At 37.6% G+C, this 14576-nt stretch overlaps 1 protein-coding gene across 1 annotated transcript in view; it reads right to left on the minus strand.

Moving 5' to 3' along the window:
- Window positions 1–14576, minus strand: part of pcloa (piccolo presynaptic cytomatrix protein a) — an 87016-nt gene that overhangs the window by 29707 nt on the left and 42733 nt on the right. Inside the window, exons 8-13 of the mRNA XM_059325460.1 lie at window positions 12399–14469; window positions 10658–10705; window positions 9911–9984; window positions 9597–9672; window positions 7740–7865; window positions 277–385 (exon numbers count right to left, since the gene is read on the minus strand). Coding sequence (XP_059181443.1) covers window positions 277–385; window positions 7740–7865; window positions 9597–9672; window positions 9911–9984; window positions 10658–10705; window positions 12399–14469 — 2504 coding nt within the window. The remainder of the gene's footprint in view (window positions 1–276; window positions 386–7739; window positions 7866–9596; window positions 9673–9910; window positions 9985–10657; window positions 10706–12398; window positions 14470–14576) is intronic.

Here is a 14576-nt window from a genome sequence, read left to right on the forward strand (position 1 = left end):
AATATATAAAATGGGAAAAAATGGTTTTATTTTAAAAGGTGGATGATTCAATATAGGATTTTGGGGGAAATTGAGCTATTTGAAGTCATGACAAAGAATACTAGAGGGGGACATGAGAGAGATGAAAAGGCAGGAAATTTAAAAAGAGTAATGACTAGATTAAGAATATGATGGATCAAAGTGAAGATTATAGTCTGGGGAAGAAAAGAACAGGAGGGTGATGCTGGAAATGGAATTCAGGAGAGAAAGATGGAAAGTGGCAAAGGTTATACTCACAGTCTGACACACACTTCTGCCTCATTGCACGGCTGCCCGACCAGCCCTTGAACCTCTTCGTAGGTTTTCCCCGTCAGAAGAACGCCATTCCACTCCAGGACTTGCATTCCTACACACAGTTACATATTTGGACACAAGAAAACAATACAAAGTTACAGTATACTTGAAGAATTGTCGTAGATGCAAACATTTCACTTCAAACCAAAACCAAATTAAAGCCTTGTGAAAAGGGGTTGCTTTAAAAAACAAACAAAAAAACAACACCCAATTACATAAATTTGTATAAAAACAGAAATTATGGTTAGATTTTAACATTTAACTTCATGTACACTGTAAAAAATAATCTGTTTAATTTACGGAAAAATACCGGCAGCTGTGGTTGCCAGAACCTCACTGTAAAAATTACAGTGAGTGGATTTTCTATTCTAAATTTAAATGTAAATATCAGCAAAACATGTCATTTAGACTGAATAATCCTGTTATTTTTAGGGTAATTGTGTCATTCATTCACACATCATGGTATTTCTCCATAAATTTTGCATGAAAATGTTATATTTTTACAGCAAAACTGTGTTTCTTCCAGTTTATGACAGTAAAAGTAAAAGTTTTGTGCTATTCTTTGATTTTACGGTAATTGAAAGTGTCTAATACTGTGAAATACAATTTTTCATTTTACGCCCTATTTCTGATGTATTTGACAGTGTTTTACTGTTATTTCTACTAACATTTTTTACAGTGTGTGAGGAACTTTTTGTAAGGAAAGATAACCAAATATAAGCCTTAAAAAGTGATCACTTTATTTATACATGCCTCATTAAAATTTAGCCAAAAATAAACAATTTGCACTAACTACATCCTGTAAAAAATATTATTATTATTTTTATTATCATTATTATATTATTTTGCACTTCTCAGTGCAACTGTGAAGCTATGAATGCGTGTCTTAGCCTAAATAAAACAGTCAAGTGACCAAAATTCAGTGAAGCTTAACTAAAATGCAGGCTGAGAAGAGGACAAGATTGGACATTTGTTGTAAAAATGTAAATATTTGGTATTTATTGGTTACATTTGAGAACTTGAGAACTTTTTGTGGCATTGTGACCAATGTGTGACCAATTGTGACCACCTGCACAAATGACATTTGAGTTCTCCATATTATTTCTAGCCATGATTGTGCTGTTTCCATAGAGATGAGCTTGTATATTGAGTGAAAAATGAGGTCACAGTGAGTAAAATGTGACAGAAGCAAAATGATTAATAAATAAAATTAAATAAAATAAAAAACACCCTGAATTCACTCTAAAAATAACTTCATGTTGACCCAAATAGGGGACAAGATCAGGGTCTAACCTCCATCCTTTGAATAACTTTACAGTGAAAAACAAGCTCTGATTCCTGAACATGGTGTGCATCAGACTGGAAGCCAAAAGTAGAGAGATAAATGCTGGTTACAGTCCAAACAGCAGCTGTGTGACAAAGCTGCTTGTAGAGCACTCACACTGCAAAAAAACAACTTGTATTTTTTGGCCAAAAACAGTGATTTAATTTGGTAAAACTTGGAAATATAAATTACTGACATTTAGGGCAATAATGTAAGTTAGCACAACAAAGGAACCAGTTGTCTGCTCAAAAACAAGTTGGTGAGTTGTTGTTACTTATATCTTTAAGTTGGGGTTCACAACAAGGGACAATAGCTCTGATAACTCTTATTTCTTTGTTGTGAAATTTGGTCATTAGCGAAAGCTAGCGGCTAACTGATGCTAGCGGCTAACTGATGCTAGCGGCGCTGCTTGTTACAGCTACAAGAGTAGCCTTTAGCGTATCAATGCTAACTCAAAATTGTGGTCACAACATTAGCTGACATTCATAGCGGCTTTACAATCTTGCCAGAGAAATTCAGAGTTAAGCAAACAAAAACAAAACTTAAAATATTTAGTTTAATTGTCCAACTTAAAATTTTATCTAAGTTTGTTGCCTTGAAATTTTGAGTTCACCCAACTTTTCTTTTTTTGCACAGAACTGGGTTAAATTTGAACTTGAAAATGTAATTTCAGCTATAAAACTACAATCTGCAGGACAACATTGTAAACAGGATGCATAATGGCTTGGAAAGAAGGCAAAAATACAGCAAAGACAAATGTCTCATAGTGGGAACTGACCAATTATTTATATTTAACGCTGCAGTGAAAGCTCATAGAAATCCACACAACACAGCAAACACACTGCACCCTCCAACACACACCCTGCACACTGGCAGGACTTACACGGATTGAAACAGCTCATCAGGACGGTCCGTTTGCGCCGATATTCTCGTGCTGCATGTGTGAGTGACAGGAAGGCTATTGTAGTTTCACCATAATATTATTCATGCACTGTGGCTGCATGTGTGCTGCAGTCAGTTTCGGTTCTAGACCAATTTTACTGTGGGGGCCAGTGTTTAATCAGAGGGGCATATTTAAAAACTGCAAAGATGATATTTAAGCATTCAAAACTTTTATTTTACCTTATTTAAAAAATCTCATTTAAGTGCATTTGGAAGATACAAATGCATTGATTGAAACAATGAGAATTACCAACAAGAACAGTTATTTTTGTACGACAATGATATTTCTCATCTTTGTGCACAAATACTTTTTTTGTTGTTGTTGTAATATACACAAGCTTTTATTGCTTTTATTTAACAACACAGTGTACACATTTTGGGTTCCTTTTGTGTACAATGCGATATTGTTTGAAGAAAGAATAGGTAAGAATTGGTCCGTCATTCATTGTTTTAAATTGATCATTTCATTATTAATTTGACACAGGGGCCACAGCAGGGGCCAAGGGCTTCTTCACAGGGGCAGGGGCCCCTGTAGTAGGGTGACAAAGCGTCCTCTTTCGCCCGGACATGTCCACTTTTTACGTCCTGTCCGGGGCGTCCGGCCGGGTTTTATAAATTCACGAAAATGTCCGGTGTTCACTGTTTTTCATAGGACCAGTACACGTGCACGTAAATTGACGGGCGCTTTGCAAACAATTTTGCGAGACGTAATTACCAAGAGGCTGCCTTGTGGGCGGGTCAGCGTCGCGCACACACACAGAGAGAGAGAGAGAGACAGAGAGAAATGCCGAAGCATAAGTGCAGCTTCACAGATGAACTGCAAAACATTTTTTCCGACATACCGTCCCGGTCGGGACAGGTGGGAGGCGGAGTGCACCGTGTGCAATGCTGGCACATATGTCTCAGTGTCTAATAAAGGTGCTCGAGATCTCAAAGCTCACATGGACACCAAAAAACATAAAAAAGCTGTGCGAGTTGAGAGTTCTTCTGCAAAGTTGACTGAGTTCTTTGTTAGACCTGGGAAAACAGAGGATGCAGCGGAAGGTGCAATGGCATTTCATACTGTGAAACACCACAACAGCTATTATTTATCTTATTGCAGTTATTAAGAGATATATTGTTGAAGCTAGATTTTCTAACAGAAGAGTTCATATTTAGAACATTATTTCATATTATTTATTCATTTATTTGAAAAGAGTCTACGAGAGCTATTATTTTGTTACAAGTTTTTACAGATTTAATTTAATTTTATTACAGAAGTTAATTTTGCACCATTGAAGCATAATAAAGCATGTTCATCAACCTCTGAGAAGCCTGTCTGAATTTGTGTCTCGAGGCCGTGCCGATTGTCCTCTTTTTTGGAAATCAAAATATGGTCACCCTACCCTGTAGGCCCCTGTGTAGAACCGCCTCTGGCTGCAGTTTGCACACATTCAGAGAAACTTGGACCCCAGTGATAGGACAAAGCATGTTTTTGTCCTCTTAGTGTCCCTTTGTGACACCTAGCCTCTACGCCTGAAGAATCTGACAACATTTTTCCGTATTCACACCTCGGAGGGTTGACTCGCCGTGTTCCCTCTGTACTTTGCAGCCATTCTGCTCAGTGCTGATGACAGGGTTACGGCTGTTATCACGGTTGAGTTGTCCTCGCGGCTAACAACACCGCAGATGTATCTTGACTCTTGGACTAAAGCAATCATCAACAGCATCACCTTATACTGTTGACTTCTGTCTGTACATGGAATAATAATACATGAGACTAGAATATAAAAGGCCGGACAAAGATGACTGAGAAAGTGTGTGATTACAGTGACAGGAAGCAAAGGATTACAGCGGAAACACCCCCATGATTCCTTGAGGTGTGAATCTGTTAGTAGAAAGCAGTTAAAAGTAAAAGTATGATATGATAACATATTACATTATGTAAAAGTAACGCTAATGATATAGATTATTGGATTGATATTAAAATATTCAGTAACTATTTTGATCTAGTGATCGTTATTTTCTTTACAAAAAATGGTAGAAAATGTTGTTTTCAGCCTTTAATCCTTTATCAGGCAAAGAATTATATTTGGTAACTTCAGGTAATATTTCGAGAGAAAAATTGCAAATTGACTAGATTAAAGTGGCAAATCTACGAGAAAAAAAGTCGCAGATTTAAGAGATTTAAAGTGGCAAAGCTACGCGAAAAAAGTTGCAGATTTACAAGAAAAAAGTGGGAAAAGTATACTGTTTTTCTCCTAGATTCACCTCTTTAAATCTCATAAATCTACGCATTTTTTCTTGTAGATTTGCCACTTTAATTTCGTAAACTTTTTTTTATCTTTTTTCTGTTTTATATCATATTAAACTGAATATCTTTGGGTTATGGACAGACAAAACATTTAAAGACATCACTTTAAACACTGAGAAACTTGAATGGAATTTTTAAAACAATTTTCTGAAATTTTATAGACCAAACGATAAATCGAGACAATAATTCAGGCAGATTAATCAATAATTGAAATAATTAGAAGTACTAATTTTTAGTTGCAGCTTGCTGAATCCTCTGCCTTTGGATTTTTCCAAGCATTGAAAATCCTGATTAAAGTAAAAATGTATGTAATATAACATGGTGTGGTTACAACACAGATGATATAAGGCACTTGGTACTGATTGTATTTCAAATTCGAACTGCTAGAAAGCTAATTCCTCTTATTAATTTACAAATATTTGTTCTGCAGTGTTCTTTAAACACATGTTGTGTGACTCCAGGGATGGCACTGTGGAACAGGTGTAGATAGCTGTGAAATTAGATACAGATAGTCAAATTCCCCAAGAGGACAAACTCTAATAACTTTGGGGATCCTCAGACTGTTCATCTGGCACCATCATCATGTCAACATTTGAATTTGCAATATCTACAAATCCAGCCCCAATATTTTTACGATTGTTCCCAACTGTATTTGTTTTGTTTGTACACAGCAAAATCTGTAGTGTTGTTTTTTCAGTGTTAATCATTTTGAGTTGGTGAGTGTTGATTTTGGAGTTGTTTTAACAAGTGATCAAAAAGCACAGAATGCACTTTGAATGTATCATAAAACAAAACGATGAATGTTAATTATCACATTAGTGAAATTAAATAACTTTTAGGGTTAAAAATACACTTTAATGTGTCAAAGTAACACAATGTATGTTCAAAATTAACACTCAAAGTGAAAAGGAATAACACAATTTCAAGTTTAAAGTGCACTTATGTGGTGTCATAAAACAACACCAAGGGTGTCAAATATTTAACACTATTAAAGAGTTAAAATATTTAACACTTTTCAAAGTGTAATTTTAACTCAGAATCCGTGAGAACTATATAAACTCAGAAAAAGTGTTAAATTTAACTCCCTGTGAGTTGAATTAACACTCCCGATTTTGCTGTGTACTCTTGATTAAGCAGTTTTCACTGGAAACCGTTCGATCGAGGAGTGAAGACAGAAAAACAGAGAGGAGAAAACTGCCATGTAAAAGGATTTAAAACGGAAGGAGATGCAAACAAGAACAGAAAGTGCTGAAAGAATTGCCCACGCTCAAACACACATACATCCACAGAGCGCAGACAGATGGATAGCACACTACACAGTTCCAATTCTCTCTCTCCCTATCTCACCATCCATATATCAGGAGCGTGACAGCTTCAAAAAGGCGCGGGGCACAGCTTCACCAATTGTCCGACAGCCTCAATGTGGCTCAACACGGAGATTAAAGGGGACTGTGAGCAGACAGATGGACCGGGAGGGTGAGAGGGTTAACTGTTCCCAGACTCCTCCATGTGAAATCAATACCTCCTCATGAAATGTGTTCCCGTTAATATACCGCACAGCAATTTATCCTGAGGTGATGTCAGTTAGAAGTGTGTAAGGGTGAAATCACAGGGTCATATATCTGTGGGGTAGCGTACAATGGTTACCTGGTGACTCTGTGAAATAACTAACTGTAATGCTCCTTGTAGAACCTGATAATGTAATAACCCCGATAATGTAATAAAAATCTGCACTTGAGTCCACTAAAAATGTAATAAAACCTGATAATGTAATAAAGTGCATTTCCCAATAATGTAATACATTTTTTTTTTTACCAACATGTAATAAAGTATAACATTAATGGGAGGTTATTACATTATCAGGTTAGCCCTCATTTCGCAAGTCCTGATAATGTAATAATTCCCCAATATTGTAATAATTTAACAGCAGACCACCCATTACTTGGGTTCAAGTGGTGATACTGTGTATCAACTCTAGCTCCAGAGCTCTAGCGCCACCAACAGGTTAAAGTTGAATGTTCATTAACTTTTGACCCGTTCATCCGTTTTTCACAAATGAGGTATCCATGACACGATGACATGATAACATTATTGGTAAAAAGTGTATTACATTATTGGGAAATGCACTTTATTGCATTATCGGGGAGTTATTACATTATCAGGTTTTATTACATTTTCAATGGACTCAAGTGCAGATTTTTATTACATTATCGGGGTTATTACATTATCGGGAATTTATTACATTATCAGGTTCTACAGTCCTGTTTCAAGCTACCATATATGAAACAGAAGTGGAAAGGACAAGAAATAATCTGTGACAAAAACCCTTGTATTGGAAAACCTCAATCTTATGTTTTTAAACTTCCGTTTTTGTATGAATTAAAATGGAATATGCCATGTTAATTTCCTTTTTGCAAGGGAAGTTGGTAACACTTTACAATAACCAACTAAGTGATCTTTATAGATGGTTTATAAACCATTATAAACCATTTACAAAGTGCTATACAGTTCATAAATGTATATGAATCATTTCAAAATCATTAACATACTTAATATGATGTTAAAAGTGTTATAATGAGTGCAACTAAAAAAAACAATATTAATAAACTATTAATTATAATTAAATTGTTTGTTAATGGTAAAGCAACTATAAACTTACAAATATATTTGCCATTTATAAATTATTTAGTTAGTTAAACATTAATAAATTACATATTTACCATTCTAAATGGCCTATATACGGTTTATAAATGATGATTAAACATTAATAAACTATCTGTTAACCATTTATAAATGATGGTTATTGTAAAGTGTTACTGGGAAGTTTTATTTTGTAAAATAGCTTACCTTCGAGAATCTTTCCTGTTTGTTCTGCAGCTCCACCAGGGAGGACTTTGGCAACGTAGGCTCCAATGTCTCCATTACTACCGGGGACCTCTTTCCCTCCAACCACACGGATACCCAGACCATTTCCTGTTGAGGACCAAAAACAAATGCTCAGTCTCAATTTGCATTATTCCATACTTAAACTGGTGATTTTTAGTCACACTCTTGTGGAAATGATGGTTAAAAAAGCTGCCATGGCCGTCGTTGCTCCCGTGAACACAGCACTATACAAAATAACTTTTATTCAGTTTTAATACAATTGTCGAGTGAGAAAATTTGCAATTAAAAAGAGGAAGAAGAAGCGATCAAATGCTCATTATTTCAGTAAGCGTACAACAGAGGTGGTGGATTTAAGACAACACTGCCCTGCCGAAAATTCATGCACTACCAAAGTTGACTACATATTTGGTCAAAATCCAGTTAAGTCAGGACTTATTCTTATGGTATTTAAATGTTTTATTTTAGTGAGAAAGCATGTAAAACTGTCACAGAGAGACACACAAGTAACATTAGGCCAACTGGTAGCTACAGCTAACAGCTAAAGATGTAGCTAAAGCCTTAGCTTAAGCTACAACCATATTTACTTGCTGATTTTTCCCTACCTGTAACATGTAAAAATATATTCACTTTGAAGTACCAGCATTTTGGTATTTTAGTTCATAATTCCACATAACTAAATTAGGTATTAGCTAAATCCTTGCTAACCGTCACTAGCAGCAGTACAGTAGCAGTAGTCAATTTTTGACTCAAGTGAAAATTATATGAATTGGTGTGGATAAACTACTTAAATCACATATTTCAATGCACTCAAACAGATAGATTTATTAATTATTTTAGTATACTGTTAATATAAGTTAAGAAATAGCAGCAACACCATTAGCCTACATGTATTCCCTGTAACTATGGAATAAATAATCAAAGTACAGTGTATTTTCATAAAATAAGTTTAAATGGATGCTTGTAGGTGTTTGTTTTCCCGAGAAGTGTGCTTGCAAGCTTGAAAACTGTTTATTTTATTTTTATTTCTTTAAATCTCACTGCTTTACTTATTTCTTTCTTTCTTAGTGGAACAGTAGATAACAGCAACAGAAACAACCCCTCTACCAATTATCCACACCACATATGAAACTATAATCCCTCTACAGATCACACATAAAAAGTCCTTCACCTACACAGAATCAGAACCTCCTTCTCCATTTTACAGTATTTAACATGGCTGTGGAGGCTAGAACCAAATAACTGAGGCAAAAATGACTCAGATCAGCACCGGGCCCTCATAAACAAAATGCTTCTTTTGTGGGCTGTGTGTTAATTGCGTAAGATAATCCTGAGTGTGAGCGATACGCCATTTTGAGCATGGCGATGACTGATGAGCGTGGAAAAGAGCCAAATCAAAAGGGAAGCCAGGAAATGAAATGTCTGCCTGCTTTGAGCCTGGAGGAATGGTGTGATGGAACGTAATGGCAGGGGAAGTGACTCGCCAGTTTGTTGAGATCTGGCATGAATATCAAGTAAATAGAATACATGAAGCACAGTAGTCATGCTCTGCAAATCTAATGGGACGTTATGTATTAATGCGTATGTTTTACTGAATAATTTTGATCCTATTCTATAATTATTCAAATTCAACAAAAGGGAAAACAATGTGCATGCTGTAAGCAGTGCATACTTGATGCAGTCAGTAAGCAATGGGGTCAATAAAAATTAATGCATGCATCACAGTCAATAACGCATTAGCTTGCAATGCATGCCTCTTTAAACGCTCTTAGCATGCTTTTGTTGTTACTGAATGAAATGTAGTAAATTGTGGTACTTTACCTGAGACACTGCGGTCTTTGGGATCCCTCTGCAGTTTGACCCTGAGGTGAGGGAAGGGGTAGTACGGACCTTTTCCCTGTGGCCCATACACAATGGTGAGATGTCATGTATGTTCAAGGTCAATGGGAAACAGTCAAGTATGGAAGCTTTGCAAAGTGGACATATATGCAGCATTTAAGTGCGTTCTGTTACGTGAGCATTCATACCACATATAGATACCCAGGTGATTGAATGTGGCTGCATGCATTTCTTTACTGCTTGGACTTTGTAGACAGAAGTTTACTACGGTATGTGCGCGTGTTTTCCTGTTTCACCTGTCTCTTCTCTTGTCCATTCCCGTCTCTAGGTTTGTCAAACCAGTCTGTCTCCTCTCGTCTAAGGTGGTAGGCTTCAGGGATAAAAACAAGCACTATTTCAGAACCAGTGTGAGAATCTGGACATTATCATCCAACTCTATAGGATGACTGGCTTTATATAAAGGTGATTAAATGGCAGTAAGCAGAATTGAACTAATTAAAAGTCTATACTAATAAGTGATTGGGATAAAAAATAATAATCAAATAAAAATAAAAATGAGGAAAGGGCCCAAGACTTGATTATTTCACTTTCTTGTGAAAAGTCGAAAGGATGCCAAGCAACACAACATTTATGATATTGTAAAATAAGCAGACAAATGCAGTTTGTAGGGTTAATAAAAACAGTATTAGTGCAGTGTGTATAGAAGCATAATCTAAACCTATAATGCAATTTTTATGAATGTAAATGTTGGGTATGTACATATTTTGCATTATTCATAACGCCAATTGTTAGGAAAGTGTTTCTTCTAAAACACTGAGTGTCAGTACAGTATTACATATGCCATTTTTATAATATAAAATCATTGAAATTTGTTTGAAGATTACAAATTAAAGTGGTATACATTTGTCTTATTTTTTCTTTCCACGTGTCGTGAACCTCCCCAACATTTGGTCATCATTTTATGGTGATGTGCATTTGGCTCGTGGTGCAGGTTAATATGTTAACAGCTAATGGATAACTAGAGAACTGAACTAATACTCTACCATTGGTCGCATCGTCTCTGTTCAAAGCCATCAGGGAATCACTTAGGGCTGGAATCAAGGCAAATTGGTTTACATTGCAAATTATGGGATCCATATGAATTTAAAAAAGATAATTATGCTGCATTCAAGACAACTCATAACTGGGATCTTTAAAGCCAAAAAAGATAAACAATACTATCTCTGTTAGAATCTGAACATACTAAAACTATCACATTTTTCATCTCTTTATCATGAAAAAAACTGTCCTCAGCTTGGAAACTGACCAAGTCGTTGCAGTGTAAGTACTCGATAAAACACACAAATTAGTCTGATTAAGTGGCTTAGTCATGACTGGAAGAGTAGGCATCAACAATTTATTGCTTATGAAGGGAAGTGATGGTTTATCGCTTTTGCCAAGCAGGACAGCAGTAAACTGAGATTTACTAAAATTAAATGTTCTTTCTTAAAAAAAACATTTTCTGTTCAAATAAGACACTATTCAGCACATTTTACATAAACTGTGTGTGCTTAGTGATAACTTTGCTGAATGATTTTAGTAAGTGTTTAAAAAAGTGATGTTAAATGTTTGCTCAGCAAATGATCATTTGAATAGTATTCTTTTTTTCAGACTGTGATCTTGATTTATAATGAAAAACACAGAAACAGCAGTAAAACCTTCAGGAAATGTAGTATAAATTAACTGGACAGAAAGGTTAAATAAACATATTCCATGCAACATAAAGTAACTGATGCATCACAACACATACAAGCAAGTATTCACGACAAGACATGCAAGTTAAAGTTTTAGATTTATTACACACATGTAAGTACTGCAACATGCATTTTCAAAAATATGACAGTATCCTGCTTTAAACTAGTATTTTCTAGGAATTTCGTAACGTTTTCATCTTACCTATAATTTCATATCATAAATAAACCCACAAATATATTTATACACTTAAACATGATGATGACACATTACCCACTATCCATATTACACATGGACTATTGTAGAATCCAAAAAAATATGAATATTATATTGTCTATTGGTGTTATTGCAATATACTATTGTTTTAAAGAGTAATTGTAAAAGAAGTGGTTCAACTGACAGAATTCTGTACCAATTATGTAAAATTTGAAAAGTGGGGGAGGCACTTTTTCAGTGTATCATTTGTGGGGGTAAAAGTTTTCAAAACAGTTTTGAAGGATAATTCTGCTATTGTGACTCAGGCTTTGTATTCTTTACAAGCAGGACTTGAAAGACTATGGAAATCTTCTTTAAGAGTTGAAACAGCCACAAATGACAGCATGCTCTGAATAAAATGCAGACTGCCACAAGTAAGCAATTTCTATTTGAGGAGGGGAACCTCCCACACAATGTAGCTGTAACAGAACATTAGACTGTGCGGTATCATGCAGTGAACTAATACGGGAAAATGTTACACAATATTTGGAATGCAGACAGAAAGACAGTGCATGCATAAAGATACATTCAAGCACACCCTATAAGACATAGAGCAAAGTGTACAAAGGCATGCATGCACACCAAATCTCAACTGATTGATCAAAAGTAATCTACTGACACCCAAAAACAAAAATAGGATAAATTCACCAGAGTCAAGGTTAGCTACATGCAGTACACAACAGCTAAATATTATACACAAAAGTACTAAATGCAAGCAAGACAAATCATAACCAGACACTCTCAAGAATGAAACATTAAGTGGGAAAAGAGTGACAATGAGCCAAGTCTGTTTTTTACCTTCACTATCTGACATGGTGCCCTGAAGGTCATCCATCAGCACATAGCCCCTACCCCTGGTTGGCTCTTCCCTGATATGTTGCTGCTGCTGGGAGTCCTGCAAGGACAGGCAAGAACCAAACTGGTCCCTTGAATCTGCTGAGATTGGTGGCAGAGGTCCCGCCGATGCACGGGCCATGCCCATAGGCTGCCCAACGGGGCTCAACGGACTCTCTTCCTCTGAGTTCTGGGCCACTATGGGTATTCGGCCACGGCCACTTTGCACAATGGGAAGGCTGGTGGGTTTGGTGCGACCAGAGGGGGTTTGATAGCTTGGTACATCTCCCGATGTTTCACCGTCCCCTTTAAGCCTTAGCGAAGAGTTTGAAGGGTCTCTTTTGATTGACAAGTCTAGGCCATAGCAAGATGTGGGCCTGGAAGTGGGTCGAGATCGACTACCACTAGGATAGGCAGAGTCTAAACCTAAGCTCTGGCCCAAGTTTAGTGACCCAGCCAAGTTGGCACCCAAGGTGGAACCCAAGTATTTTTGTTGTTCTGCAATATTCTTACGTAGGCCGAAGGTAATCTCATCTTGCGAAAGCCGGCTGGATCTTGCCGATGCACTGGTAGACCCGAGATAGCTGGTATAGTCTGTCTCCAAACCTCTGGTGTCTGTCATAGAGGAATACTTGGAGGAGATCTTAGGATCTATCAATGGAGTCTTGTGTTTTTGGTACAACATGGATGCTGGGAGTTGTTTAGCTGCCTGCTTCTCTAGAGTAAGTCGACTGATGCTGTACTTGTCTGTCTTAGGATAGTGTCTTTGGGAATAACTAGAGAGGCTAGAGCTTGGGGTATAGTAGTGTTGGGAGAGGCCTGTCAGTTGTTCTAAGTTTTCTGTCCCACCCGTACTTCTCCTAAACTCCTGCTTGAGCTGCTGCTTCAGGAGTTTCAGTTCATAAGGTTCCTCCATTGTATCCTCTTCATCTGGGGTTTTCCCATAAGTATGGAGTCTAGAGGTCGATCCCAGATAGTCAGTAGACCCCAGATCTGCAGCGCTCCTTCGCAGCAGCTTTTCTGCTTTGGCCAGCTCCCTCTCAGCCAGACTGTAAGATGATGACATACCTGTGGATCCCTTAGCCAGTTCTGCAGCATCTTCCAGCAACATGTAACTCCGAGGTGTATGGTGATCTACATCTGTGTAGTAGGAATCAGAGACAGCTGACATGGGGCTTCGCGCTATACTTCCAACATCCAAGGCTCTGAGGTCAAGGTGGTTGCCATATTTGTCATACTTGACTCCCAAGTAAGCTGATGATGTAGGATCAGGCTGGCGGCTAATGACCTCATACTTAGTTGCATCCAGCTCTGAGAGGAGGGCAACTTGTCTGGCAGCTTTCTGCTGCAACAGGAGCATCTGGTGGTAACTCTGCTGCTGGGAGCTAGTGAGCGAGGGGACAGAGGAGTAGAGTGAATGAGATTGGTAGGATTGGGGAGTCTGGTAGAGAGACTGCTGGTATTGGCTTTGATTGTATTGGTACTGTGAGTATTTTCCATACTCATGCTTGGTTTGAGGTGGGACAAAGTCATCCAATTCTGACTGGGGAGCTGTCCTGGGACGTTCAAGACCGTGACTTTCAATCTCCTCATCTTCACCGTCTCCACGCCCACCTCTTGTCTCTCGGATGTTACTAACCTCACTGTCTGACATGTAGTCTCGGTCCTCAGCAACACTCTGTAAATAGGCCCTTTCCCTCTTCTCTCTCTCTTTCAGTAGCACATCTTTTCTACGATTAATGCCCATCTCCAAATACCTAAGCTTGGCATCAATCTCTTTCTCCTCCTCGTCTAGTTCTGCTTGTCTTTTGCGGAGCTTGGAAGACTCACGCTCTACCAGATCTAGCTCACGATCAATGTCTTGCAGGATCTTGGCACGTGCCATGTTGGAATTGCGGCACATTCTTCGTCTGGCCGAACCAGTGCTGTATGCCGTCTGGCCAGTCGTTGTTGACTCATCCTCTGACGGCGGATTGGGAAGTGTCCTCTTCACCTTCTTTTGAGTGCCTGTTGGTGTGCCACCTGAGCCTTTCCCCTGCAGGAAAAGTAAACAAAAACTGATTAGGATGGAAGGCATTCAAATAGTTTTCTTAATCCTCAAAAGAAATTAGTCAGCTGGATGACTAAACTGACTTTATCTGA

This window comes from Centropristis striata, chromosome 22, assembly GCF_030273125.1.
Source record: "Centropristis striata isolate RG_2023a ecotype Rhode Island chromosome 22, C.striata_1.0, whole genome shotgun sequence".
Classification (NCBI taxonomy): domain Eukaryota; kingdom Metazoa; phylum Chordata; class Actinopteri; order Perciformes; family Serranidae; genus Centropristis; species Centropristis striata.